General features: G+C 34.6%; 1 protein-coding gene across 1 annotated transcript; it reads right to left on the reverse strand.

The window, feature by feature from the left end:
* Positions 1 to 19,107: 19,107 nt before the first annotated feature.
* LOC112704926 (uncharacterized) lies at positions 19,108 to 25,056 on the reverse strand. The gene is made up of 10 exons (XM_072200114.1): positions 24,879 to 25,056; positions 24,708 to 24,793; positions 24,327 to 24,490; positions 23,973 to 24,056; positions 23,802 to 23,880; positions 20,503 to 20,738; positions 19,989 to 20,247; positions 19,709 to 19,888; positions 19,441 to 19,596; positions 19,108 to 19,333 (listed from the first exon to the last, which is right to left on the reverse strand). Exons 1-10 carry the CDS (start codon positions 25,054 to 25,056, stop codon positions 19,169 to 19,171), a joined length of 1,587 nt encoding a protein of 528 aa, XP_072056215.1. The 3' UTR covers positions 19,108 to 19,168.
* Between the last annotated feature and the right edge of the window lie 2,401 nt (positions 25,057 to 27,457).

Here is a 27,457-nt window from a genome sequence, read left to right on the forward strand (position 1 = left end):
ATTGGTTATTACAAAGGTGAGACACATGGCATATTAAGGAAGTAAGGAGGAATGGAGGGAACACAAAGAAAACTTGGCACGACACGTGTATAAAAGTCTAAGTTGTTCCATTAGAAAAATACTTGGAGCCATCAATTTTTAATATTTTTTATTATTATTTAATCCGTATAAATATTAAGTTATTTTTAATAAATAAATTTTATTAATTATATGTGTAAATTTTAAAAAATAGTATAAATTATATTGATTCGTATATACAAAATTTTGATAAATAAAAGTATAAATGATATATTTTTTATATATAAAATATTTATAAATATGGATATAAATTAATGATGACTAAGTACTGGCTAAAAATAATAATATTTATTGGTCGGCATTACTCTTAAATATATAGGATTACGTTTGAATTTGAGAACAAGATAAGACAAGATACTAAAAATAAGACACAAATAATTAATAAAAACACAAAAGTTAGTGTTCTTATATTTTGTTTGGTGATAAATTAGAATAAATTATAAAAATCAAATTTATTTTTATTTTTTATTTAAAAAAATAAAAAAATAATTATAAAAATTTAATAAAAATAATCAAAAAATAAAAAATATGTTATATCTCTTGTTAGTATTTTTGTGTCCTTTTTATCACCGACTTAGAAATCAATGAAAGTACAATTTGATTCAAATTTTTATCAAAGAATAAGGAATTAGATAGAGATCAGAGAATAGAATAGAAATTCATAGAATTAGAGCCAAGAAAGAAATTAAATTTTTAATTACATCATGCATATTCCCATTATTACATTTTATTTCTATTTATAACATAATTCTCTAATTGGACTAATCCCAATACTAATCCTAACAAATACATATATTTTATCTTTCATAACATAAAAAATAGTGTCACTATAATCTTCATCACTCTCAATTCTTCTAATTTTTTTCTGATAGCAATTTCAAGACCTAATTTCTTTTTTATAAATAAAAAAGATTAATTACAAAATCAGAATATTCATCTACATAATCCCATAATAAAACAAGATTTATAATATATATTTTGAAACAATTTAAAATAAAAGTAGATAAGCAAAAAAGCACAGAGATAAAAATAAAGCAATGATAGAATAATTAAAAATATACACATTAACACTAATTAAATTATAACAAATTCAGTGTAAAAAAAATAATAAGTCAAACTAAATCCAAATAACCAAATTTGTATTTAAAATATTATTATTCAAAAAACGATTGAAATAAAATGGAAAACAGTTAGAGTCACGGACACCTATAGTATCCACATTAACAGGGAGTCCTTAAGGGTGAAGGAGCGATAACGCAGTAAGACCTGTGATTACGAAAAAAGAAGGCACGAGGAAGAGAGGGATGCGGCTAACAATGGTGGCGAGGAGAGGTTGAGGAAAGTTAGATGCGAGACAGTGTGCAAACTTCTGAGAAGAGAGAGAGGTTGGTTGAGGCATTGACAAAAAAAGAAGAGAATGAAAGGGCCAAATGGCTTAGAATAAATCTAAACTTTTAAAAATATATTAAGGATAAACTTGTTTAAAATTATAGTTTAATTTGTGTCTCAAGTTAAAATTCCATGTATTATTATTTGAGAGAGACATAAAATACACATATTTTATATACTTTTATGTATAATTGTATCTCTCTTCTTTTTGTGTCCCATAAAACAAACATTAAACGTGAATTATTGTGTTTACGTCTTTAAATTAAACAGACTGTTAGACAATATCTGTTTATAAATACTAGACAAAAAATATAGAAATATAAAATTATATTTAATAAATACGACATAGACAAAAACATCTATCTATAAATACTAATAAAAAATATAATTTATTTTTTATTTTTTATTATTCTTATTAACTTTTTATAATTATATTTTTTAAAAATTTTTAAATAAAAATATAAAAATAAATTAAAATTTTATAATTTATTTTAATTTATTACTAAATAAAAATATAAAAATACTAAATTTTATATTTTATTATTTGTATTTTATTTTCTATCTTATATTATCCTATTATCATAATCAAATACAGGCTTAAGAATGTACGTTGATATGCTACTAAAGTGCAAGCGATCTTGACCAAAAGAATTAGCACTAAGGCTTGAACCACTTGCTAGAAAAAGAAAGGTCTAAAACGTTCAGAACCCCACATAGATCCACCGCTTGTTATTTTTTATGTGGGAGAGACAGAAGTGTATAACAAGAAGCTATGAACAGAAGTGTGTTTTACATTGGTATGGGATGTACAAATCGGATGCACCGATTTGTTTGTTTTATTTTTTTTTTTAAACAAACAATCACAAATCGGACGGTCCGATTTGTGAATTCGAAAAAAAAAAATTTAATGTTAAAATCGGACTGTCCGATTTTTATTTTAAAAAATAAAAAAATAAAAAATACAAAACGGACCCTCCGATTTGTAGTTTATTTTTTTCTCCAAACAAATCGGACCCTCCGATTTATAATTTATTTTTCTCTTCAAACAAATCGGACCGTCCGGTTTGAATAAAACACCATATCAAAAAAAACACTCAATTTTCCAATAATAATGTATTACACATATATTTAAACAATATACAAAAAAAATTAGCCTAGATCCACATGGACCCTTCAGTTGCAATAGTGGAAAATAATTTCTCTAGAATAATATAAGGAGAACTTAGTCAAACGAATCTGATGATTCCTCCAAAAGAGTCCAAGTTCTCAACTTGCTTAGCTTTAAATGTCGTTTTCCATGTGCATTAAAGGGAATCGATGAGAGGTTCTTGAAAACTTTGGGTTGGCTCCTCAAGCTGGGGAAGTTAGTGATCACCAATAGAGGAAAGGCAACATGCCATGGCCCCACAATTACCACTCCCGACTTGCTAAGCGGCAACCACTATCTAGCTAGTACCTAGCTACTCTGCATTTTTACTTGTAGGAAACTAGGAATTATTAGTCTTATACTAAAAAAAAAATAATAGTCTAATTTTATAGACTCATTTTTTTACATATAAAAATAATAATAGTATAACACCATAAAATAAATATTTATAAAATATTTATACTACTATAATGTCAATGTAAATCATAAATTATATTTGTTTTTTTTATCATTTTTTATTTCTGAAAGACATAAAATATAAGTTGCATTTTTTTTAATATTTTTTCTTTTTTTTTGGATATACACAAAATACAGGTTGCGATTTTAATTTTTTTTCCGAAACATGAACATGCAGCTTAAGTTTTATATGTTTTAAATTTTTTATTGAAAATTACAAATAGGAAAAATATTTTAATTAAAAGTGTTGTCTATAAATATCATTGCCAATTCATTCATGATTCATATTTTACTTCCATTTTTTTTTATACTTGTGAATTTTTTGATACTTAGTAGTGTAAAAAAAATTGGATTAAGTAAAGTTAAAGTTATGTAAAGTATTATAAATTTGCGAGTGTATTATAACGGTAAGATTATATCAAACACACACGAAAGAGTGACTTTTGTTTATGAATGTCTGTTTTTCTTTGCTATTCCATGCATCATGAATTTTGTAGAATTGCAAACGGTCTTTGTGAGAACGTACAATGTCACATTTCAAAGAGGGTGAGTAACATTTTATACAGGAATCTTGTACAAGTATTTGGTAGGCTGATACAGTTTCAAATAATGTCCATCACTGATTACGCATGTATGTAGCAGATGTTCTATATTTATCAACAAACTTGATTTCACATACCGATGATAGAGTTGTACGTTGAGTTTGAACAACATATGGGACTGGACGCGGTTGGCGACGAGGTGAATGTTGATGAGCTCAGAGATATAAATTGGGGTGTATTTATCCGAGGGAGCAATCTGTGTCCGTATATTATACGTATGACCCTCAGAAACACTAGCATCCAGACCACTAGGTCCACTACCACCGCAACCCTTAGAAGCACCGACATCTGGCATGCTAGCTTCGCCATTGTCATAGATACCGGAAGCACTCAAGCTCGGAGCACTCGGTCCACCATAATAACACTCGTGCTGTAGGTCATCCCCTCCAACTCCCTCTTCCTGTTGCGGATATTCATTCAAATCAAACAACTCAGTACATGACGGTGCGAAAGGACGAGGAGGATCAACAAGATGCGGCAACCGATCCATCGAGAAGTCGCTAGCATGACCGATTATGGAGTCACGACCAACAGACGGCTCAGAAGCAGCAGGCCTTTGCTGAGATGGCTCAAATAGATAATTTGTCTCTCTCAGTACCTGACACTAACAGAGACTTTGTGGAGCACATAAACACATTTACAATTAGGTCGTCAGAAACCATCACTCCCATATATGGCCGCCATATAAGCTGGACATCAGTAAACACGACGCCGATAAGTTAAATTATTAGACATAATAAACTACTTAACATAAATTGTTAAAACCTACGTCGTTGAATCCCTGTCATCAAGTTGTTGCCTAAAGTGTGCCGTAGACCTTCGCGTATATCTCGTTAGTTGGTGCCAATGAATCCACCTAAACAAGTTTATAATAATAATAATCACTGTCGCGCAAGTGGAATGTAACACCCTAATATTCAAATCCTTATGCTCGAGTCATAAGTCAATGATATTACGGTGGTACGACTCTTAGGTGGATTTTTAATATATAAATATAGGTAATTTCAAAAGGAGTATTAATCGAGAAGCCTGAAAAGAGTAGAAATAAAATCGCGAAGACGTATCACTCACGTTTCGACAACGAAAAGTTAAACTGTGAAGCCGAAAGCGATATACGGATAAGGCATAACGGAGATTAAGAGATAGATAACAGATGGATATATATATAACATAAGTAAATAGCCACTAGTCGCGACCCGCGAAGTTTAGGCCGGCTAGGGTACAGTATGAAAGTAACTGACAACAGTACATCCTAATCTCTCCCAAAGGAAACATAAGAGCCTCTATAGGCAAGTTCCAAAAGAGTTCAACACATAATATAATCTTTTCAAAACAAAGGTGGATAGATTTTAAGCAAAACACAAAGTAGAGGAAATAAATATCTTCGCCGTCTCTCAGACGAACCGCAGCTCACTTCTGAGCACCTGAACCTGTATCTGAAAAACAAGAGATATATACGGAATGAGAACCCCGGGCCCATGGGTTCCCAGTACGGTAAAAGTGCCAAATAAATACAATGCACTGCAATAAAAACTCACTAAGTATCCTAAACTCCTTTTCACCAAGTATCCAGCCTAGATTCTTACTAATCCATAAATAGGCATCTGTCATAAGGGGATACTAAATCTAGTTCATGTTACACATGTTTCCCAACTCGCTGATTCTTCCACGAATCAGACTCAGAATCATAAGCAAAATCATCACCAGTTATTCTGCCTCAGCAACTCTATATCAATACATCATACCCTCGCCTGGAGCTAGTGAAATCACATCACTGCGTCTACCCAGTGGCTCAAACTATCTCATTCAAAAATCATCATCATCATACAATCGCATCATCAATTCATCTCATCAAGAACAGCCCCCAACATCCACCGACACCAACATGAGGGATCTCTTAGTTGTACAAACACAAGCAATACAGACAAGTAATACACAAATAAGGTACAAGTAGAACAAGTAGCACGTAATCAGGTAACATAGCATATATGATATAGAAATCCAAAACAAATAGGCAAACCCAAACAATTCAAGCATATGCAAATGATGTATGCCTGCCCTATGGCTGATGATATCATCTGTCGGTTATATAGCCAACCCGACATGTCCTGGTAGCTAACCATTGGACAGAAACACCCCTTGCGGAGCAAGTAGGTTTGAGCTACAACCCCCTTGCTACTACCCGCTCAACCCAGAGCCAGTGGAATAACCACTACTGCGGCTACTACCCAGGCGGGTGTTTAAAAGCTCAACCTGGAGCGAGTGGGTTCACCACTACTGCCGCTACTACCCAGGCGTCACAATCTCTGACCTGGAGCAAGTGGGACGAACCACAACCCTTGCTACTACCCAGGTATCTTAAGCATTAACCCGGAGCAAGCGGGACGAACCACAACCCTTGCTACTGCCCAGGTATCTCAAACATATATTCATTCAATCTCAATTCATATTATCAATCCTCATTGTTATCAAATCTCAAACATTAACCTGGAGCAAGTGGGACGAACCCCAACCCTTACTACTACCCAGGTATCAGAGCTACATTCATTCAAAACTCCATAATTAACTCATTTATCATAAACATCCTTTTCCGTCTCATACCCGGAGCAAGTGGACAATGCCATTGCCTACTACCCGGGGTTACACATCACATTTCAACATTTTCCATTATTATCCATTTAACACATTCATTCATTAATCATATATACATTTATACTCAGCCATAATCAATAATGGCTTTGCCGTAACCCGGCAATAACTCAGCCATCCGGCTCATGGTTCAATCAAGAACTAGCCATTTATTAATAAATATAGCCCTTCGGCTCATGGCATACACGGTACTTCCACCGTCATCCTCCATATCTCATATAATCATCGTTGATCATCATTGATCATAACTTTTCCCTTGCTTCACTCGCAAGTTACCCCATCCCCTAGCTCCTTCCTCATTGCTAGGCATATCATAATGATTTAATACATAAGGGGTGAGATCGGAGGCTTAGAAGTATGAGATTTAGTTTTTAAAACTCAAAAATCAACTTTGGGATGAAAACAGGGCCACGCGTACGCGTACTCCACGCGCATGTGTGGATGGCCACAAAGCTCATCGACGTGTATGCGTCATACACGCGGACGTGCAGATTGAAACACAGCCAGACGACGTGTACGCGTCAGCCAAGCGTATGCGTGGGTGCATTTGCGCCCCAGGCACAAAACTGGCACAACTCTCGGGAAAATGGCTGGGCATTGGGTGCAGCGCATCGATGCGCACGCGTGGATGGTGCCTTCTTGAAAAACGACGCGTACGCGCCAAGTCAATAATACAGAGAATTGAAGATTCAGAACATACAGTAGAGGAATTACACAGAAAAAGCTGGGCGTTCAAAATGCCCAATAAGGAAGAAAAACTGGCGTTTGGCACCTGGCTGGGCATTTAACGCCCAAAAGGGTAGTATTTTGGGCGTTAAACGCCAGAATGTATACCATTCTGGGCGTTTAACGCCAGGATGGCACAAGAGGGAAGATTTTGTTTTTAATTCAAATTTTTTTCAAGTTTTCATAATTTTTCAAAATCAAATCTTTTTCAAATCATATTTTTTCAATCATATATTTTCAAAATCAATTTCTTTCCATTTTCAAAAATACTTGCTAACAATTAATGATTTGATTCAACATTTCAAGTATGCTGCCTTTTCTGTTGAGAAAGGTTTAATGTTTGAATCATATCTTTTCTTGTTAGCCAAGTCATTAATTTTTAAAATCAAATCTTTTTTAAATTGTTTTTCAATCATATCTTTTCAATCATATCTCTTTAAAACCATAACTTTTCAATCATATCTTTTTAATCACATCTTTTTCAAAATAGTTTTTAATCATATCTTTTTTATTTCTAATTTCAAAATCTTTTTCAAATTTCACTTAATTTCTTTCCCAATCTTAGTTTTCGAAAATCAAATACCATTTTTCAAAATTTCTTTTAATTAATTCACTTTAATTTTCAAAAATTTCTTCCCCTCTTCTCACATCCTTCCATTTATGGACTAACACTCCTCCTCAATGCACAATTCGAACTCTATCTTTCTAAGTTCGAATTCTTCTACCTATTCCTTCTATTTTTCTCCTCCTCTGACACTTCAAGGAATCTCTATACTGTGACATAGAGGATTCTATATTTTCTTATTCTCTTCTCTTTCATATGAGCAGGAACAAAGACAAAGGCATTCTTGTGGCTGACCTTGAACCTGAAAGGACCTTGAAGCGAAAGCTAAGAGAAGCTAAAGCACAACTCTCTGTAGAGGACCTAACAGAAATCTTCAAACAAGAAGAAGACATGGCAGCCGAAAACAACAACAATGCCAACAATGCAAGGAAGGTGCTGGGTGACTTTACTGCACCTACTCCCGACTTCTATGGGAGAAGCATCTCTATCCCTGCCATTGGAGCAAACAACTTTGAGCTTAAGCCTTAATTAGTTTCTCTAATGCAACAGAATTGCAAGTTCCATGGACTCCCATTGGAAGATCCTCATCAGTTTTTAGCTGAATTCTTGCAAATCTGTGATACTGTCAAGACCAATGGGGTTGACCCTGAAGTCTACAGACTTATGCTATTCCCTTTTGCTGTAAGAGACAGAGCTAGGATATGGTTGGACTCACAACCTAAAGAAAGCCTGAACTCTTGGGAAAAGCTAGTCAATGCCTTCTTGGAAAAGTTCTTTCCACCTCAAAAATTGAGTAAGCTTAGAGTGGAAGTCCAAACCTTCAGATAGAAGGAAGGTGAATCCCTCTATGAAGCTTGGGAAAGATACGAACAATTGATCAGAAAGTGTCCTTCTGACATGCTTTCTGAATGGAGCATCATAGGTATCTTCTATGATGGTCTGTCTGAACTGTCCAAGATGTCATTGGATAGCTCTACTGGAGGATCTCTTCATCTGAAGAAGACGCCTGCAGAAGCTCAAGAACTCATTGAAATGGTTGCAAATAACCAATTCATGTACACTTCTGAAAGGAATCCTGTGAACAATGGGACGAATCAGAAGAAATGAGTTCTTGAGATTGATACTATGAATGCCATACTGGCTCATAACAAAATATTGACTCAACAAGTCAATATGATTTCTCAAAGTCTGTCTAGAGTGCAAGCTGCACCAGGCAGTACTAAGGATGCTTCATCTGAAGAAGAAGCTTATGATCCTGAGAACCCTTCAATGGAAGAGGTGAATTACATGGGAGAACCCTATGGAAACACCTATAATCCTTCATGGAGAAATCACCCAAATCTCTCATGGAATGATCAACAGAGACCTCAACAAGGTTTCAACAACAATAATGGTGGAAGAAACAGGTTTAGCAATGGCAAGCCTTTTCCATCATCTTCTCAGCAACAGACAGAGAATTCTAAGCAGAGCCACTCTAACTTAGCAACCATAGTCTCTGATCTAATCAAAACCACTCAAAGTTTCATGACTGAAACAAGATCCTCCATTAGAAACTTGGAGGCACAAGTGGGTCAGCTGAGTAAGAAAGTTACTGAACTCCCTCCTAGTACTCTTCCAAGCAATACAGAAGAGAATCCAAAAGGAGAGTGCAAGGCCATCAACATGGCCGAACTTGGAGAGGAGAAAGAGGCAGTGAGCGCCACTAAGGAAGGCCTCAATGGACATCCACTGGCCTCCAATGAGTTCCCTAATGAGGAACCATGGGAATCCGAGGCTCACACTGAGACCATAGAGATTCCATTGGATTTACTTTTGCCATTCATGAGCTCTGATGAGTATTCTTCCTCTGAAGAGGACGAAGATGTCACTGAAGAGCAAGTTGCTAAGTATCTTGGAGCAATCATGAAGCTAAATGACAAGTTATTTGGTAATGAGACTTGGGAGGACGAACCCCCTTTGCTCACCAAAGAACTGGATGACTTGACTAGGCAGAGATTACCTCAAAAGAGACAAGACCCTGGGAAGTTCTCAATACCTTGTACAGTAGGCACCATGACCTTCAAGAAGGCTCTGTGTGACCTAGGGTCAAGCATAAACCCCATGCCTCTCTCTGTAATGGAGAAGCTAGGGATCTTCGAGGTACAAGCTGCAAGAATCTCACTAGAGATGGCAGACAATTCAAGAAAACAAGCTTATGGACTTGTAGAGGATGTTCTGGTAAAGATTGAAGACCATTACATCCCTGTTGATTTCATAGTCCTAGAGACTGGGAAGTGCATGGATGAATTCATCATCCTTGGCAGACCCTTCCTAGCCACAGCAAAGGCTGTGATTGATGCTGACAGAGGAGAATTGATCATTCAAGTGAATGAAGAATCCTTTATGTTTAAAGCTCAAGGATATCTCTCTGTAACCATGGAGAGGAAGCATGAAGAGCTTCTCCCAAAACAGAGTCAAACAGAGCCCCCACAGTCAAACTCTAAGTTTAGTGTTGGGAGGCTACAACCAACTTCTAAGTTTGGTGTTGAACCCCCACATTCAAACTCTAAGTTTGGTGTTGGGAGGTTCCAACATTGCTCTGAGTATCTGTGAGGCTCCATGAGATCCCACTGTCAAGCTACTGACATTAAAGAAGCGCTTGTTGGGAGGCAACCCAATGTTATATTTATCTATTTTCCTTTGTTATTTTATGTTTTTTATAGGTTGATGATCATGGGAAGTCACAAAATCAATTGAAAAAAGCAAAAACAGAATGAACAATAGAAAGAAAAACAGCACACCCTGGAGGAAAACTTGCTGGCGTTTAAACGCCAGTAAGGGCAGCAAATGGGCGTTTAACGCCCAGTCTGGCACCATTCTGGGCGTTTAACGCCAGAAAGGGGCACCAGACTGGCGTTAAACGCCAGGAAGGGACAAGAAGCTGGCGTTAAACGCCAGAAATGGGCACCAGCCCGGTGTTTAACGCCAGAATTGGCAGAAGGAGCATTTTTGCTCGTCACTTGGTGCAGGGATGAATTTTTCTTGACACCTCAGGATCTGTGGACTCCACAGGATCCCCACCTACCTCACCACTCTCTCTCTTCTTCACCCATTCACCAATCACCTCAACAACTCTTCTCCAAAAACCCCTCACCTATCAAATCCCACTATTCTCTTCACCACTCACATCCATCCTTCATAAAACCCCACCTACCTCACCATTCAAATTCAAACCACTTTCCCTCCCAAACCCACCCATTATGGCCGAACCATACACCCCATCTCCACTCCTATATAAACCCATCTTCACTCCTTCATTTTCATACAACCTAAACACTACTTCTCCCCCTTGGCCGAACCATAAAGACACCTCCATCTCCTCTATTTTCTTCTTCTTCTACTCACTTCTTTCTTCTTTTGCTCGAGGACGAGCAAACCTTCTAAGTTTGGTGTGGTAAAAGCATTGCTTTTTGTTTTTCCATAACCATTTATGGCATCTAAGGCTGGAGAAACCTCTAGAAAGAGGAAAGGGAAGGCAAAAGCTTCCACCTCCGAGTCATGGGAGATGGAGAGATTCATCTCAAGGGTGCATCAAGACCACTTCTATGAAGTTGTGGCCATGAAGAAAGTGATCCCCGAGGTCCCTTTCAAACTCAAAAAGAGTGAATATCCGGAGATCCGACATGAGATCCGAAGAAGAGGTTGGGAAGTTCTTACCAATCCCATTCAACAAGTCGGAATCTTAATGGTTCAAGAGTTCTATGCCAATGCATGGATCACCAAGATCCATGATCAAAGTGTGAACCCGGACCCAAAGAATTGGCTTACAATGGTTCGGGGAAAATGCTTAGATTTTAGTCCGGAAAATGTAAGGTTGACATTCAACTTGCCCATGATGGAAGGAGATGAACACCCTTACACTAGAAGGGTCAACTTTGATCAAAGGTTGGACCAAGTCCTCATAGACATTTGTGAAGAGGGTGCTCAATGGAAAAGAGATTCAAGAGGGAAGCCAGTTCAACTGAGAAGGCATGACCTCAAGCCCGTGGCTAGGGGATGGTTGGAGTTTATCCAACGCTCAATCATTTCCACTAGCAACCGGTCCGAAGTTATTATAGACCAGGCTATCATGATTCATAGCATCATGATTGGAGAGGAAGTAGAAGTTCATGAGGTTATATCCCAAGAACTTTATAAGGTGGCAGACAAGTCCTCTACCTTGGCAAGGTTAGCCTTTCCTCATCTCATTTGTCACCTCTGTTATTCAGTCGGAATTGACATAGAGGGAGACATCCTCATTGATGAGGACAAGCCCATCACTAAGAAAAGGATGGAGCAAACAAGAGATCCCACTCATCATGAAATCCCTGAGATGCCTCAAGGGAGGCACTTTCCTCCACAAAACTATTGGGAGCAAATCAACACCTCCCTAGGAGAATTGAGTTCCAACATGGGACAACTAAGGGTGGAGCACTAAGAACATTCCATTCCCCTCCATGAAATTAGAGAAGATCAAAGAATCATGAGAGAGGAGCAACAAAGGCAAGGAAGAGACATTGAGGAGCTCAAGCACTCCATAAGATCTTCAAGAGGAAGAACAAGCCGCCATCACTAAGGTGGACCCATTCTTTAATTTCCTTGTTCTTTATTTTCCTTTTTTTCGAATTTTTATGCTTATGTTTATCTATGTTTGTGTCTTATTACATGATCATTAGTGTCTTAGTGTCTATGCCTTAAAGTTATGAATGTCCTATGAATCCATCACCTTTCTTAAATGAAAAAATGTTCTTAATTGAAAAAGAGAAGAATTGCATGAATTTTGAATTTTATAACAGATTAATTATTTTGATGTGGTGGCAATACTTTTGACTTCTGAATGTATGCTTGAACAGTGCATATGTCTTTTGAATTTGTTGTTCATGAATGTGGGCTCTTGAAAGAATGATGAAAAAGGAGACATGTTACTGAGGATCTAAAAAATCATAAAAATGATTCTTGAAGCAAGAAAAAGCAGTGAATACAAAAAAAATATAAAAATAATATAATAATAAAGTTATGATCCAAGGCAAAAAGAGTGTGCTTAAGAACCCTGGACACCTCTAATTGGGGACTCTAGCAAAGCTGAGTCACAATCTGAAAAGGTTCACCCAGTTATGTGTCTGTGGCATGTATGTATCCGGTGGTAATACTGGAAGACAGAGTGCATTGGGCCACGGCCAAGACTCATAAAGTAACTATGTTCAAGAATCATCATAGATGTTTTTGGAATTCATTGCATATTCTCTTCTTTTTATCTTATTTGATTTTCAGTTGCTTGGGGACAAGCAACAATTTAAGTTTGGTGTTGTGATGAGCGGATAATTTATACGCTTTTTGGCATTGTTTTTAGTATGTTTTAGTTAGTTTTTATTATATTTTTACTAGTTTTTATTTAAAATTTATTTTTCTAGACTTTACTATGAGTTTGTGTGTTTTTCTGTGATTTTAGGTATTTTCTGGCTGAAATTGAGGGACCTGAGCAAAAATCTGATTCAGAGGCTGAAAAGGACTGCAGATGCTGTTGGATTCTGAACTCCCTGCACTCGAAGTAGATTTTCTAGAGCTACAAAAGCCCAATTGGCACGCTATCAATTGAGTTGGAAAGTATACATCCTTGGCTTTCCAGAAATGTATAATACTCTATACTTTGCCCAAGATTTGATGGCCCAAACAGGCGTTCCAAGTCAGCTCAAGAATTCTGGCGTAAAACGCCGGAACTGGCACAAGAATGGGAGTTAAACGCCCAAACTGGCACAAAAGCTGGCGTTTAACTCCAAGAAAAGTCTCTACACATGAAAGCTTCAATGCTCAGCCCAAGCACACACCAAGTGGGCCCGGAAGTGGATTTTTATGTAATCTACTCATCTTTATAAACCCTAAGCTACTAGTTCTCTACAAATAGGACCTTTTACTATTGTATTTTCATCTTTTGATCACTTTAGATCTTAGGATCATCTTTGGACGTCTAGTTCTTAGATTATGGGAGGCTGGCCATTCGGCCATGCCTAGACCTTGTTCTTATGTATTTTCAACGGTGGAGTTTCTACACACCATAGATTAAGGTGTGGAGCTCTGCTGTACCTCGAGTATTAATGCAATTACTATTGTTCTTCTATTCAATTCGGCTTATTCTGGTTCTAAGATATCACTTGTTCCTCAACTTGATGAATGTGATGATCCGTGACACTCATCATCATTCTCACCTATGAACGTGTGCCTGACAACCACCTCCGTTCTACCTTAGATTGAGTGGATATCTCTTGGATCCCTTAATCGGAATCTTCGTGGTATAAGCTAGAATTGATGGCAGCATTCAAGAGAATCCGGAAGGTCTAAACATTGTCTGTGGTATTCTGAGTAGGATTCAAGGATTGAATGACTGTAATGAGCTTCAAACTCGCGATTGTGGGGCGTTAGTGACAGACGCAAAAGAATCACTGGATTCTGATCGAGAACCGACAGCTGAATAGCTGTGCTGTGACAGAGCGCGTTGAACATTTTCACTGAGAGGACGGGACTCTAGCCATTGACAACGGTGATGCCCAACATACAGCTTGCCATGGAAAGGAGTAAGAAGGATTGGATGAAGACAGTAGGAAAGCAGAGAGACGGAAGGGACAAAGCATCTCCATACGCTTATCTGAAATTCTCACCAATGAATTGCATAAGTATCTCTATCTTTATTTTATGCTTTATTCATAAATCATTCATAACCATTTGAATCTGCCTAACTGAGATTTACAAGATGACCATAGCTTGCTTCATACCAACAATCTCCGTGGGATCGACCCTTAATCGCGTAAGGTTTATTACTTGGACAACCCAGTGCACTTGCTGGTTAGTTGTGCGAAGTTGTGATAAAGAGTTGAGATTGCAATTGTGCGTACCATGTTGATGGCGCCATTGATGATCACAATTTCGTGCACCAATGTTCCCGACATCCACTTTCAATGTGTTTGTATCGACATCGTAGACCCTTGCTAGTTGAACCATTATACTCTGCTTCACATGCCAGTGTGGGATCCGCCTCAAGAATCCGAATCCGATAGCCTCGATTTCAACTAGCTCGGCATTGCCATTATTTTGTTCCAAGTAGGAGATCAAACCATTTTTGTAGCAAGGTGAGCAACACGTCTCTCCTAATTTCTATCAACAAAAGAAACATCAGTTAGAAGCAAATTCAAGATGAACTCATGTTGTGAATTGTGCATTACCTTTTTACCCATCTAAACTGGCTTTTGAACAAAAAAACTCGATTGGTAGACTGTTAAGAACCAATAAATCATTAGGTTTTCATTAATACAAATATCAGCATATGATTAGAATACAAATATCTAACGAGCAATAGAATAAAATTACATTTAAATTTAAAAAACATTATCAATGCTACTGTTGAGCCTCTTCAAACTAATTAGTTAAAACCAGGAAGAATCAAACAACGACACTTTCGACCAAAGTGAAAACTAGAAACAGGTTGATACTTACAATATTAAAACAATTTTTAACCAATACTTCATTTAAATCAAGTCAAAAAAGTGAGAACAACATGAACTCAACTAATTAGGTACTGGCATTGTTGAATAAAATTTTTTTTGGCCAAAGCGATAACCATATAGAAATATGTTGTTACTATTAACATTAAATTGTCAACCACTATTTCATTTAAATCAAGTCAATTAAGAGAACAACATGAATTCAACTAGTACATATAACATCTCAATCAAATATCTGCACTCGTTACCTAAGTTTTCTTTTCTCTAAAAAATTAAGAGTACCCAACCCAAACTGAGAAACATATAGATATAGGTTGACTAAAGCGCAACTATAAAAAATTTCAATCATCAATCTAAGTAATTAAAAAAACTGTAACTACTTAGAAGATGAGAAAGTTTTATTACATGTTCGTTTTACACATTTTCGCATAACTGGAAATAAATATTAGGTCAAGGGCTCAATAAACTCACAATCCATATAGTATATCATGCAAAAAAATCAATTACATAACTGAAACAAATAGCAATCAATTGAATGGAATCCAACCATCTGAATACGTAGTAAAACAATCATCCGTCTTATTTCAAACAAATATTCACTATGGTCAACAAATTTAAGTAACGTTGCATTCGAACATTTGTACAGCGTACCTAAATTACTATACTAACTAAACCAAAAATTTAAGAAAATTGGAAGCTTAAAATAAAAAAACCAAGGAAACCAGCAACAGCCACACTCTGTTTAATTCAGTCCAATAATTCAAATTTATATAATGGTGTACAGAAGCAGAACAAACAAGTAACTTAACCAAATCCTTTGCATGAACATCTAGTTATTAATTAAACCCCTAGTCCTCAACTAACCTTACGATGCAGCGATGAGGGTGGAGAGTTCCCCTATTTGGGAAATTTCAGGGGAACCAGCGACAGCACTACAAAGCTGTGTGGCGACCTTGGTGTGCGGTGAGGAGGACAACGAGGCCGTTGGGGGTTCTGGCCGATCTAGCGACGGATGAAGAAGCTTGGCCGCGAGGCTGGTGTCCGACAGGTGGGAGATCGACGACGGTTCGAGAATGGTTGGCCTTGCAGCAACGATGCCCACGAGCTCAACGGCTAGGATGATTTCGGTATGGAAAGAGAGAGATGGCATTCCTGGACTGGTGATGGTAGTGGCCAAGTTGCTGAGAAGCCAGTAGCCGCCAATATCTAAAGAGCAATGGGTGTGGTGGCTGGTTGGGGTAGGAAACGACTCTACTAGGGTTTTTGGGATAGGGAGGGGATGGTTAAAATTTCCAATGGTAGGGTTAAAATGGCTTTTTTTTTTACTTGAGTTAGGATTTTTTTTTAATCCTCAATAGACTAAAAATAAGTTCATTGTTCACGATATTCAAATTTTTCATTGTCTACCTAATTGAATTGATTTTGTTATTATTAATATATTATTCACAAAAATTGTGTAACATACTAATTAACAATAATTATGATAATAATAATCATAATAATAATAACGGTAGTAACAACTGTATGTTCGATACTTAAAATAACGGTAACAGTCTACTAATAATAATAATAATAATAATAATAATAATAATAATAATAATAAAATCAGTTAATTTATATACTAAAAATCTACTAATAATTTTAATAACAACACAAATAAATAAACTTATATATAATTAAAATATAAAAAATACTTACCAATTGAGAATGATTCAAATATTCAATAATATGTTCTTGAGATAATGTAAAATCACGAATTATTTTTTTTCACTAATTTTACTACTCACATACTCAACATTCTTCTTATTCTTCGATCTTTTTCTTCCCTAAACTCAAAACGCAGAAATTGTTTTTAAATGTGCTCACCTATCTTCAACCAAACGCAACATGCATTATAAAGACTCCATATCACCCCCTTCACATACACGTATAACACATACAAGTGTCTTTCCTGTCAAACGCAGATCACGCTTTGCTGTGACCTCCTGCCAAATACAACTTATGTTTAGTGTCTCCCAATGTGGTCAAACTGCAAGTCAACTCTGTATGCAGAGATAGAGGACACGTTTCAACATTTGGGTATCTCTCCGTGCAAAACGCAACCTTCATTTTTTCAGTAACTTTTTGTTTGCTTCATGCCAATCGTGAAATGTGTTTTGCAACTCTGTGTAGTTGTAGATCCACATATGTGGATAACACATCATGCACTAATATATTTAAATTACTCTATTTTTTATTTCATAATTAAATTAATTTCTGCATTTTATAAGTTGATAATATAAAAATAAAATATTATACAATAAAAATTTATTATCTTCTTTCATTTTTCACAATTGTTTTTAATATAAAAATAAAAATATAATAAACTATCATAAAAATGTTATACTTTATACCACAATTAAGCTTAGGAGTAAGGAATACAACTAACATAATTTAAGAAAAAAAACTACGAATAAATTAAAAATCAGTCATCGTATATTTACGTATAAATATATTTGATCTTAAATTTATTTTTAATATATATTTTATATCGATAATTTTTCTTTTGATAAACAAGGGGTAAAAGTCCAAAAACACTACATAGAAATTACTCTAAGAAAGGATACGCCTATGACATCAGAAAGAAAATAAGACGAAATACACAAAGGTAAATTGTAAAAGAAATGACAGCCAAACTCCAAAGAATGTCCTTTAAATGTAAAACGATCAGCATAACAATTTGCTTTTCAAAATTCATGATAAAACTCCCAATTCGAAAACTTGCTGAACATGTCCTTAATAGTCACAATGAGAGTGTGAACTCCATAGAAATCGATAGAATCATGCAGACACAACAAAATTACAGCTCTTGAATCCACTTCAATAGAGAAATTAGCAATATCCAAATTAATAGTCAATTCCGTACCAAAAAGTATGCCCCACAATTCAGCCACGATAACAGTACAAACACCTAAATTAGCGTTGAAACAAGCCAAGAATTGTGTTTCGTGATCCCGTAAAATGCCACCATGTGCAGCCTTTCCCTCCTTTGACACAACCATCTATATTTAATTTAATGAAGGGGGAAGTTCGGAGAGACCAATAAATCTGCTTTTCCATAAGGTAGTATTTGTTTTGAGGTATTAGGATGGAAAGTGTGAGACTAAGACTAAATATCATATTTGTTGGTCTAAAAATTGGTACTAAAATTTTAGTCTCGGTCTCCAAAATTTCAACATTTCAGTATTTTCAAAAAGTGGAAACACTATAGAATGAAATTTTTGGAGACGGAGACTAAAACTCTAATAACATTTTATACCTAAAATACTCCTATTTCAATTAATTAATTCTAATTTTATTCTTTATATAAATTAAATTAGAACTTCATTCTTATTTCAATTTCTGTCTCCCACATTATACCAAACACAATACTAAGATTTATTTTAGTATTTATCTTTCAGTTTCTATCTCTCTTTCAAACACTACCTAAAAGAGCCAACATATCTCCTCATTCTAATAACTAAGACTGGGCAGCAACATAATCTTGAGTTAACCAAGAGCAGCCAAATGAACAGCACCCTATGGTATGGATCGATCCTCTTCAAAGATATATTTATTCCGACAAAACTAAAGAATATTTATGATGCAAGAGAAGAGAAGGGACCAAGATATTGATAACTAATTTGGTACCTAATTTTTTATATACATCTAATATGATTGATATAAGAATACGCAACAAATACGACAAATTCTTGTCATATTTTGGCACTAAATTCTCTTATATTTTGGCAGTATTTGATCACACTCGTATAATTAGAAGAGTGATATATGCTTTATTTATTTATTTATTTAATTTCATGTTGATACGATTCTTTGTTAAGGGAAAAAAATTGATTTCTTTTCATCTATTAGGCCTATCCGGGTTTTCCAAGATGCAACTCTATATTGTCTGTAACAATCTTATGCCTGCTAATCATGATAAAGTTATGTACAAGCTAAGGTATATATAAAAAGAGAATCAAATGTTGCTCTACTAGACTTATGAGAAAATGTGTTACAATATAAATTAGTCTGAATATAGAAATTTCTGATACGGCGTTCCATTCAGTGCTTTTTGCACTTCTTCCCAGTTTTCAATCTGCATTGATAGTGGAGCAGTGTGTATCCTCACTTGATGGCTCTGTAGATCTCTGTACGGCACCCTTAAAAATTCTTGAACATCCAAGATTTTCTGCAGGTGAAATATCCAAATTTGTACAGAAAGATCAAAACAGATGCACATATATTCCTGAAACACCTTATAACCTTTCCCATAACATATTGAGAAGATAGGCTTACAGTTCGATTGTTGAGAAGATCCTCATAGTAGAGAACAATGTGGCGAATGTTCTTGAAGTATACCAAGGCATTTTGAGTTGTCTCCTCAGTTAGCTTTAGCTCTGATATCATTAGCGTAACATTGAGTCGTGGCCTATACTGTGCAAGAATATTCGCCTGCACAACAATCAGATACATACATTTTGAAATGAATCAACAACAATAATAATTATAACTACATTACCTACGTACATAGAGTAGAAAATTAATTAAACGAAATGAAAGGAACCTCTGTAGTGGAATGCACGTGAGACTTGTGTGTTCCGTTCAGTAACTTGACCTCCTTGTCATAAATATTTGCCAACACAGATACCATTCTGCGAAGCAAATTTCTTCTGAATAGAAATATTACAGATACATTTCTCCTTTCAAAATATTTTACTATTTCTTCATGATGCCTTGTCAACCCCTACAGTATATTTAATCACTCTTGAGAATCTCATCACATCATCTTATACAGTCCTAGTTAATTAATTTCTTAACATGCTTGGTGTTATTATGGTAGGTACCTGATTAAGCATCCATTTGAAGCCAACAGCGGCAGAGCATTCATTCTTTGAAGCACTTGTGAACCAGTCAAGATTATACACTTTATCCAATGTCATCAAAATTGAAGAGACATTCTCCCTTCTTTTAACAACCGAAAATATTTCTCCATTGGAGCTAACATTCATATGACTGTTCAAAAGTGTCTCAAACCAACCGCTCCCAGATCTTTGCATTGACACAATGCAAAATAACCGAACAGGATTGCAGGCACACTCCTCTCTAAGCATAAAACCAATAAATCATTTATATAAATAACTCAAGAAATGTGTTTATATATATATGGAAAAGTATAGGGAACCAACAATGCAATATTTACGCTAAAAATCAGGTACCAAATCAATCACTATATATTTGTATATACATGTTTTGTTTCTCATATTTTTATCGATGTGTATTTTATAAAATGCCGATAACGGATTTGGTGACTGCTTTTTTGTGTAAACATAACATGCTTGATAGAAATGTTTAGTTTACCTGTTGAAGGTTTGTGGGTCTGGATAATTCAAGTAGGGCAGTTCCCATTGTTCCACAGGAGGAGGAGGACATTGCTGTTTGAAGACTTTGACGTCTACGAGCTTGGAATGTGTGTTTACACCTACTTGCTCTGAACAAATCGAAAATATGTATACTCCACAAATCACAGAGAAAGCTAAAACTACTAACCTTGAAGCTAACGGGAATTTCTTGGATGACTTTACATCTAGAGGGTCCTGTAATAATATGCACAAGATCAGAGTGTTATTTTCCAAGAATTACGTAGTTATGTATATGATCAGCATGGCTTGGCTTAGAAGATAAAAACAATATCAAGAGAGATCTCGCTGAAGCTTACTTTGGTTTCCATCTAAGATCTCCATGAAGAATATAGAACAATTAATTTGCTATCATAAGTTATGTTTGGAACCTAGAGAGATACATGGCGAAAGAAGGGGTCAGAGGTTTGGGTTTGGCTAATCCGAAAATGTTTGGAAAACAAAAAATATTCAGCAAAAAATTGCCAAAACCTTCTATTTTTCACTTCACTTATATGATTTTAGTACATGAATATTATAATTTCTCGTCTGCTTTTTTTACTAAATGAAAACAATATGGTATTATTGGTATCATTGCCATTTATATTAGTTTATTCCTTTTTAATGTGTATACATTAATTTCTTCTGAATACTCATTTATGGTATTTAATTTGCATTATAGTAAATTAGTAATAAAAGCACATTCTTTGTTTATTATTTAATCACTTGTATATATGATTATATGTTCATTGTTGATGCTATTTCCAAAACAATATTTAAACTAAAACTCCAAATTAAAAGAATATAAGATTTTTTTTCCTAAAGAAATGTTTTCATACATCTCAATTTTCGTATTATATTTCTTTTAGCAAACGTTGCTTGTTCGTGAATTTATATATTTTTAATCTTTATTCTTTGTGTTTCAACTCTTGTCAAGTATCAATCAATTCAGTTTCTTTTTCTATGTTATGGCATTTAAATTCGACTTAAACTTGAAGCCTATGTATGAAGGAATTAAAAATTTTAAACATTTATTGAACTCACCTGATGAAAATATTCTTAGTCAACCAATTTCTAAGAGCCTCACATAAACTCTAACGAGATATACTTATAAACCAATTTAATATTTTTAAAATAACATTCATGTGTGTTTATTTATAAACAAATTTAATATTTAATTACATACAAAATATATTATTTTTAAATTTTACTATAATTAGATTTTTAAAAAATGCCAAATTTTTAATTTATTTAATTGATAAGTATACTCCTAGCAGTCATAAGTTCATACACATAACATCTATAATTAAGTACATATATAACATCTATAATTTTGTATATATAATTTCATAATTAATAATCTTTTACAATTAATATTACTAAATTCTAAATTATGTGTCTTCTTGTATATTTCAATATCTCATATGTATATTAGAATCATAATTTTAATTATTTTAATATTTTTATATTCAATATATGCTTATTTATTAATGAGTTAATAAATACTTTTAAAAATTTGTTCCTTAGCTTTCGTTCATATTTTATTTTTTATGTTTTATTTTATAATAGATCTGTAAAAATATGAGTTATATAATAAAAATTATTAAAATTTTTAATTTAATATCTATAATTTCATACATATAACATCTCTAATTTTAAATATATAATATTTATAATTAACGAATTGGTACTAATTTATTATTTATTATTTTATTTTACATGGTATAAATCAACAATTTTAAATATTTTTATTATTGATAAATAATAACCAATCAAATTTAAGATGCTTTTATTTTTTATAAAATACATAGAGGAGGTCTTGGCCTTAGGAAAGCTCAAGAAATTACCAACTTGTTTCTCATGAAACTGGCTTGGAACTTAATTACAAATACAGATTCTTTATGGGTCAAGATGAGAGATCGAAATCTAGTTGGATACTATTCTTAAAGTTTATTAAAAGGCTAATTGTTTCTCACTTTTGCGAAGATCATTGAGTTTCAGGAATTAAATCTTTTAAGAGCTTTGCCATGGAAACCTTGCAGCAGACAGTTTTAAAGACAAAGTTAGTATCTTTGCTGACGAGAATGGTAATTGAAGGTGGGAGAAGCTACATTAAATGCTTTCAAAAGATGTTTTGGACATCATTTGTCTTATGAAAGTCCACCAAAGAAAAGTTGGCTCTATAGCTTGGCCATCCGAACCAAATGAGAAATTTTCGATCAAATCAGCGTATGAAGAATTCTATGATAATGACGATGCTCCTAGCAACTACTTTAAGAATATTTAAAAGCTAAAAAAATTTCAGAGAATTAAAACATCTGTTAGCTTATTATGCATAAAGCCCTGCTCATAAATTTTAGAAGACAAAGAAGGGGGTTTACTAATGATGCTAGCTGCCCCAGATGTCATGTCCTAACAAGGAAGAAATGTTGCTTTATGATAGGAATAAAACATAATTTTTTATTTGTAAAATTAGAGGAGCAACAATACCCACTTACAACAAGTAATAACAATAGGACAACAATATCTAATAGCAACAGAAAAATCACACAAACCAAAAAATAGAGACAAGTTAACGTACCAAGATTTTTAACGTCGAAAGCCTCCTCAATATGAGAAGTAAAAATCACAAGTCACCAATATCAGAAAATAGTTTCACTATGATGAAAAATAGGATACAAGAGAGTCACAAATTACTGCACAAAACATTCATATAACAAGCCAAACAACCCAAGCATAAAAACTTACAAAACAAGAACAAGAAGATGAAAATACCACAATAAATAGAGTTGTTGTGCGTGGCCAATATCTCTATCTACAAGAATTAAATTAAATATCCAAATGGTAAAAATGAAGAACCAGGTGTCTAGAACACATTGTTCAAATTTGAGATCGATCCAACGGTTAACGAATTTGTAGCAACTAATTTACAGAGACAGCTTTGTATATGTACGAAAATAACTTTCTCTTTTCTCTTTCTCTGGTATTTGGTGTTCTCTTACAAATGAGACCTCTCTCAACATTCCTAGCACATCCTCAGCAACTTCAATTATTCATGGGTCTAGATACCAATATTTGGCTTTTCTCCACATAGGAAGGGAGCCTTGGTCATCAGTTTGAATCTTTTCAAGTTCTAACAACTCAGCATCCAAAATATCACATATTCAATGATACTTTACATCAATATGTTTGGATCGAGAATGAAAAGTATAATTTTTACTAAAATGTATAGCACTTTGACTATCACAAAATAACACGTACCTCTCTTGAGTAAACTTGAGTTCTTTTAAGAATTTCTTCATTCAAAGTATCTCCTTGCAGGTAATGGCAATAAACTTGGCTTCAATAGTAGATAAAGTAACACATTTTTACAATCTAGATTGCCAAGACACAGCTCCACCCGCAAAGTTGATCAAGAAATCCGAAATGAACCTTTTAGAATCAATATCTCCTATCATGTCTGAGTCAGTGTAACCAACTAGAATAGGCTTCTCACTTTCATAACACAACTTCATGCTAGAAGTACCACGAAGATATCTCATTATCCATTTTATAGTATTTTAATGCTCTCTTCTTGGGTTTGAAACAAAACGGCTAACACAACCAATAGCATGAGCTATATCCGGCCTTGTGCACACCATAGCATATATTAAACTACCCATGGCTGATGCATATGAAACTTTTTTTGTGTCTTTCTTCTTTTCACTTGATGGACTTTACTTGTGACTCAATTTGAAGTGTGTAACAAGAGGAGTACTAACGATCTTTGCTTTTTCCATTTGGAACCTGTGCAAAATTGTCTCTATGTATTTCTCCTGTGACAACCAAATTTTCTTCTCCTTTCTATCATGCTCGATTCTTATACCAAGAATCTCTTTTGCCGATCCAAGGTCCTTCATTGAAAATGACATTGCAAGTTGCTTCTTCAACATGTCAATCCTAGAAGCATTCTGACCAACAATAAGCATGTCACCAACATATATCAAAAAGATAATAAAATCATTAATAGTAAATTGTTTAACAAATATACAATGATCAGAATTAGTCTTCTTGTAGCCTTATTCTACCATAACAAACTCAGAACTTCTTGTATTATTGTCTTGGAGCTTGCTTCAAGCCATACAAGCTCTTTTTCAGTTTGAAAATATGATTCTCTTTGCCTTTTACCATAAAATCTTCAGGTTGTTCCATATAAATTTCATCCTTAAAATCACCATAAAGAAAAGCAGTTTTCATATCCATCTGCTCTATTTCTAAATCAAGACTTGCAGTCAAACTCAAACATTCCTAATAGAAGATCTTCTCATAACTAGTGAAATTTTTTTTATCATAGTCAACTCCCTTTTTTCTGCCTATAATCCTTGACCACCAATCTAGCCTTGTACCTTGAAGACTGAGAAGTTTCTTCATGCTTCAACCTATAAATCCACCTGTTCTGCAAAGCTTTCTTCTCTTTTGGCAACTTCACAAGTTCAAATGTCTGATTATCATGCAAGAATTTCATTTCATCTTGCATTGGATCATACCATTTTTTATTGTTATCACCTTACATAGCTTTCTCATAACATTCAGGTTCTTTCCCACCAGTCAAGGTTACATACCTATCAGTAAATATCACATACTCATTAGAAGGATACCTCGTTGAAGGTCGTCGCTCTCTTGTAGAACTTCTAGGATGAAAACCTGGTAGATCTTCAAGTAACTCAGGTTGATTATCAGCAACATCATCAATTGGAGCATCAATCGGATCTCCCATCTGCTGATTATCAGGAACCAAAGGCTCATTTTACTACATATGATCTTGATCTTAATTCTTTTCTAGTTCTAGTAAATGAGGTGGCTAAATTATATCTGTATCGGTTAGGTCATTGCTCTCTTAGGATTGACTTTTTTTTTGCCTTATCAATATTTTCAATGGTCTGATCTTCAATAAACTCTACATCACGGCTTTTTACATGCTTCTTTTCAACTGGATCATGAAGCATGTAACCCAACTCATCTTGATCATAGCCAATAAAATGCACTGCCTTATCTTCACATCCAACTTGGATCTCTCATCCTTTGGAATATGAATAAATATTTTGCATTCAAAGACTCTCAGGTGACCATATGAGACATCTTTGTCCAACCAAATATGATCCGAAACATCATTATCCGAAACAATTATAGGACTCAAATTAATCAAATGAGCCACTGTAAGTAGCTTCACCCCAAAAGTCTTTAGGTAGCTTAGCTTCAGTAAGCATACACCTAACCTTTTTAATCAGTGTTCTATTCATCCTTTCTGCCTAACCGTTCAACTGAGGTATTTTAGAAAGTGTCATTTCATGCCTAATACCTTGCTGCTTGTAATACTCATCAAATGGTCCATGATACTCACCACCATTACCAGTGTGAATACATTTAAACTTTTTACATGTTTGCCTCTCAACCAAAGCTTAGAATTGTTTGAACATTTTCAAAGTTTGGTTCTTTATTTTCAAAGCATAAGTCCAAAGCTTTCTTGAATGATCATCAATAAAAATAATAAAGTAAATAGCTCCAAAGACCATATCTTCAAAGGACTATAAATATCGAAATGCACTAATTTCAAGAAGTATGATTTTTTTTAAGGTTGATGTTTATTGAAGGATAATCTTCTTTGTTTGCCATCCATGCAATGAGAATATTTCTCCAACTCTTATTCTTCAAACCGGAAAGAACATCCTTTCGAGCCAAACAATTATCTTTACTTTCGAGCCACAAGCTACAAATTTTTTTACTTTCAATCGCATCCACACTATCTTTTGCAATCATGACATGCATCACATGCAAACTTGAAGTACCTTTTTCTTGAGCCACTACTAAGTTGCCTTTAATAAGCTTTCATTGTCCAAAGTCGAAAGTGTTTACAAATCCTTTATTATCGAGTCTTTTAACTGAAACCAAATTCAAGCGAACATCTAGAGCGTGTCTAACATCTGTGAGTAGCAACTTCATTTCCATATTAGTCTCAAGACAAATATCTCTTACACTAATAACCTTAGCCAAGCCATCATTATCCATCTTAAGCACCCCAAAATTGCATGGAATATAGAAAGTGAAGAACTCCTTTTTCGATGTAACATCTATTGAGGCGCCATTAACAATTACCCAGCTGAACTAATCATCAGAAACAAAATTGACCTTGTACTCATAATCAACAATGTCAACAATGAAAAGATCATCTGAAATAGTAGATACACGATCATTACTTTCATCATCCTTCTTTTCTTCTTTACCTTTGTTCTCCTTTTTCAAAAGAAAGCAATATTTTTGGACATGGCTTATTTTATGATAGTAATGACACTCAACATTCTTGTATCTTAACTTGGATTTACTCCTACTTTTAACTCTACCCTTTTAAACTCTATTTTGATTTATCTCCCTATTTTCAGTGACTAACATTTCAAAGTGTGACAAAAAATTATGCGTCTTCCTTCTCACCTCTTCATTTAAAATGCCACCTTTAACAAGTTACATGCTCACTTTACCATTCGGAACAGAATTAGTAAGAGAGATATAAAGTGTCTTCCAAAAATCCGGTAGAATATTTAGCAACCATAATCCTTGAACCTCGTCTTTAAACTTGATTCCCATAATTGACAACTGATCAAGAACCTCTTGAAATTCATTAAGTGATCAAAGACTTATGATTCTTCCTTGTATCTCAAATTCATCAACACAAGTACAATTTATTATTGCCAGACTTGGAAGCGTACAAGGATTTAATTTGATTCCACAAAGCCCTAGCATGTGTCTCATTAGTAATGTGATTGTAAACATTAATATCTATTCATTGCCTAATAAAACCATAAACTTGTTGGTGTTCAAACTCCCATTCTTCATTTGTTTTAGATTCCAATTTTAGTGTAGAAAATATAGATAAATGTACAAAT

This window comes from Arachis hypogaea, chromosome 8, assembly GCF_003086295.3.
Source record: "Arachis hypogaea cultivar Tifrunner chromosome 8, arahy.Tifrunner.gnm2.J5K5, whole genome shotgun sequence".
In the NCBI taxonomy this organism is placed as follows: domain Eukaryota; kingdom Viridiplantae; phylum Streptophyta; class Magnoliopsida; order Fabales; family Fabaceae; genus Arachis; species Arachis hypogaea.

Excerpts from the sequence above, each read along its gene's own strand:
- LOC112704926 (XM_072200114.1), bottom strand. The coding sequence starts at position 25,056 with ATGCAAGATGAAATGAAATTCTTGCATGATAATCAGACATTTGAACTT. Across the intron at positions 24,794-24,878 it reads TTATAGGCAGAAAAAAGGGA|AAATAGAGCAGATGGATATG; the intron begins GTTGACTATGAT and ends GTCTTGATTTAG. Across the intron at positions 20,248-20,502 it reads GACCCACAAACCTTCAACAG|AGAGGAGTGTGCCTGCAATC; the intron begins GTAAACTAAACA and ends TTTTATGCTTAG.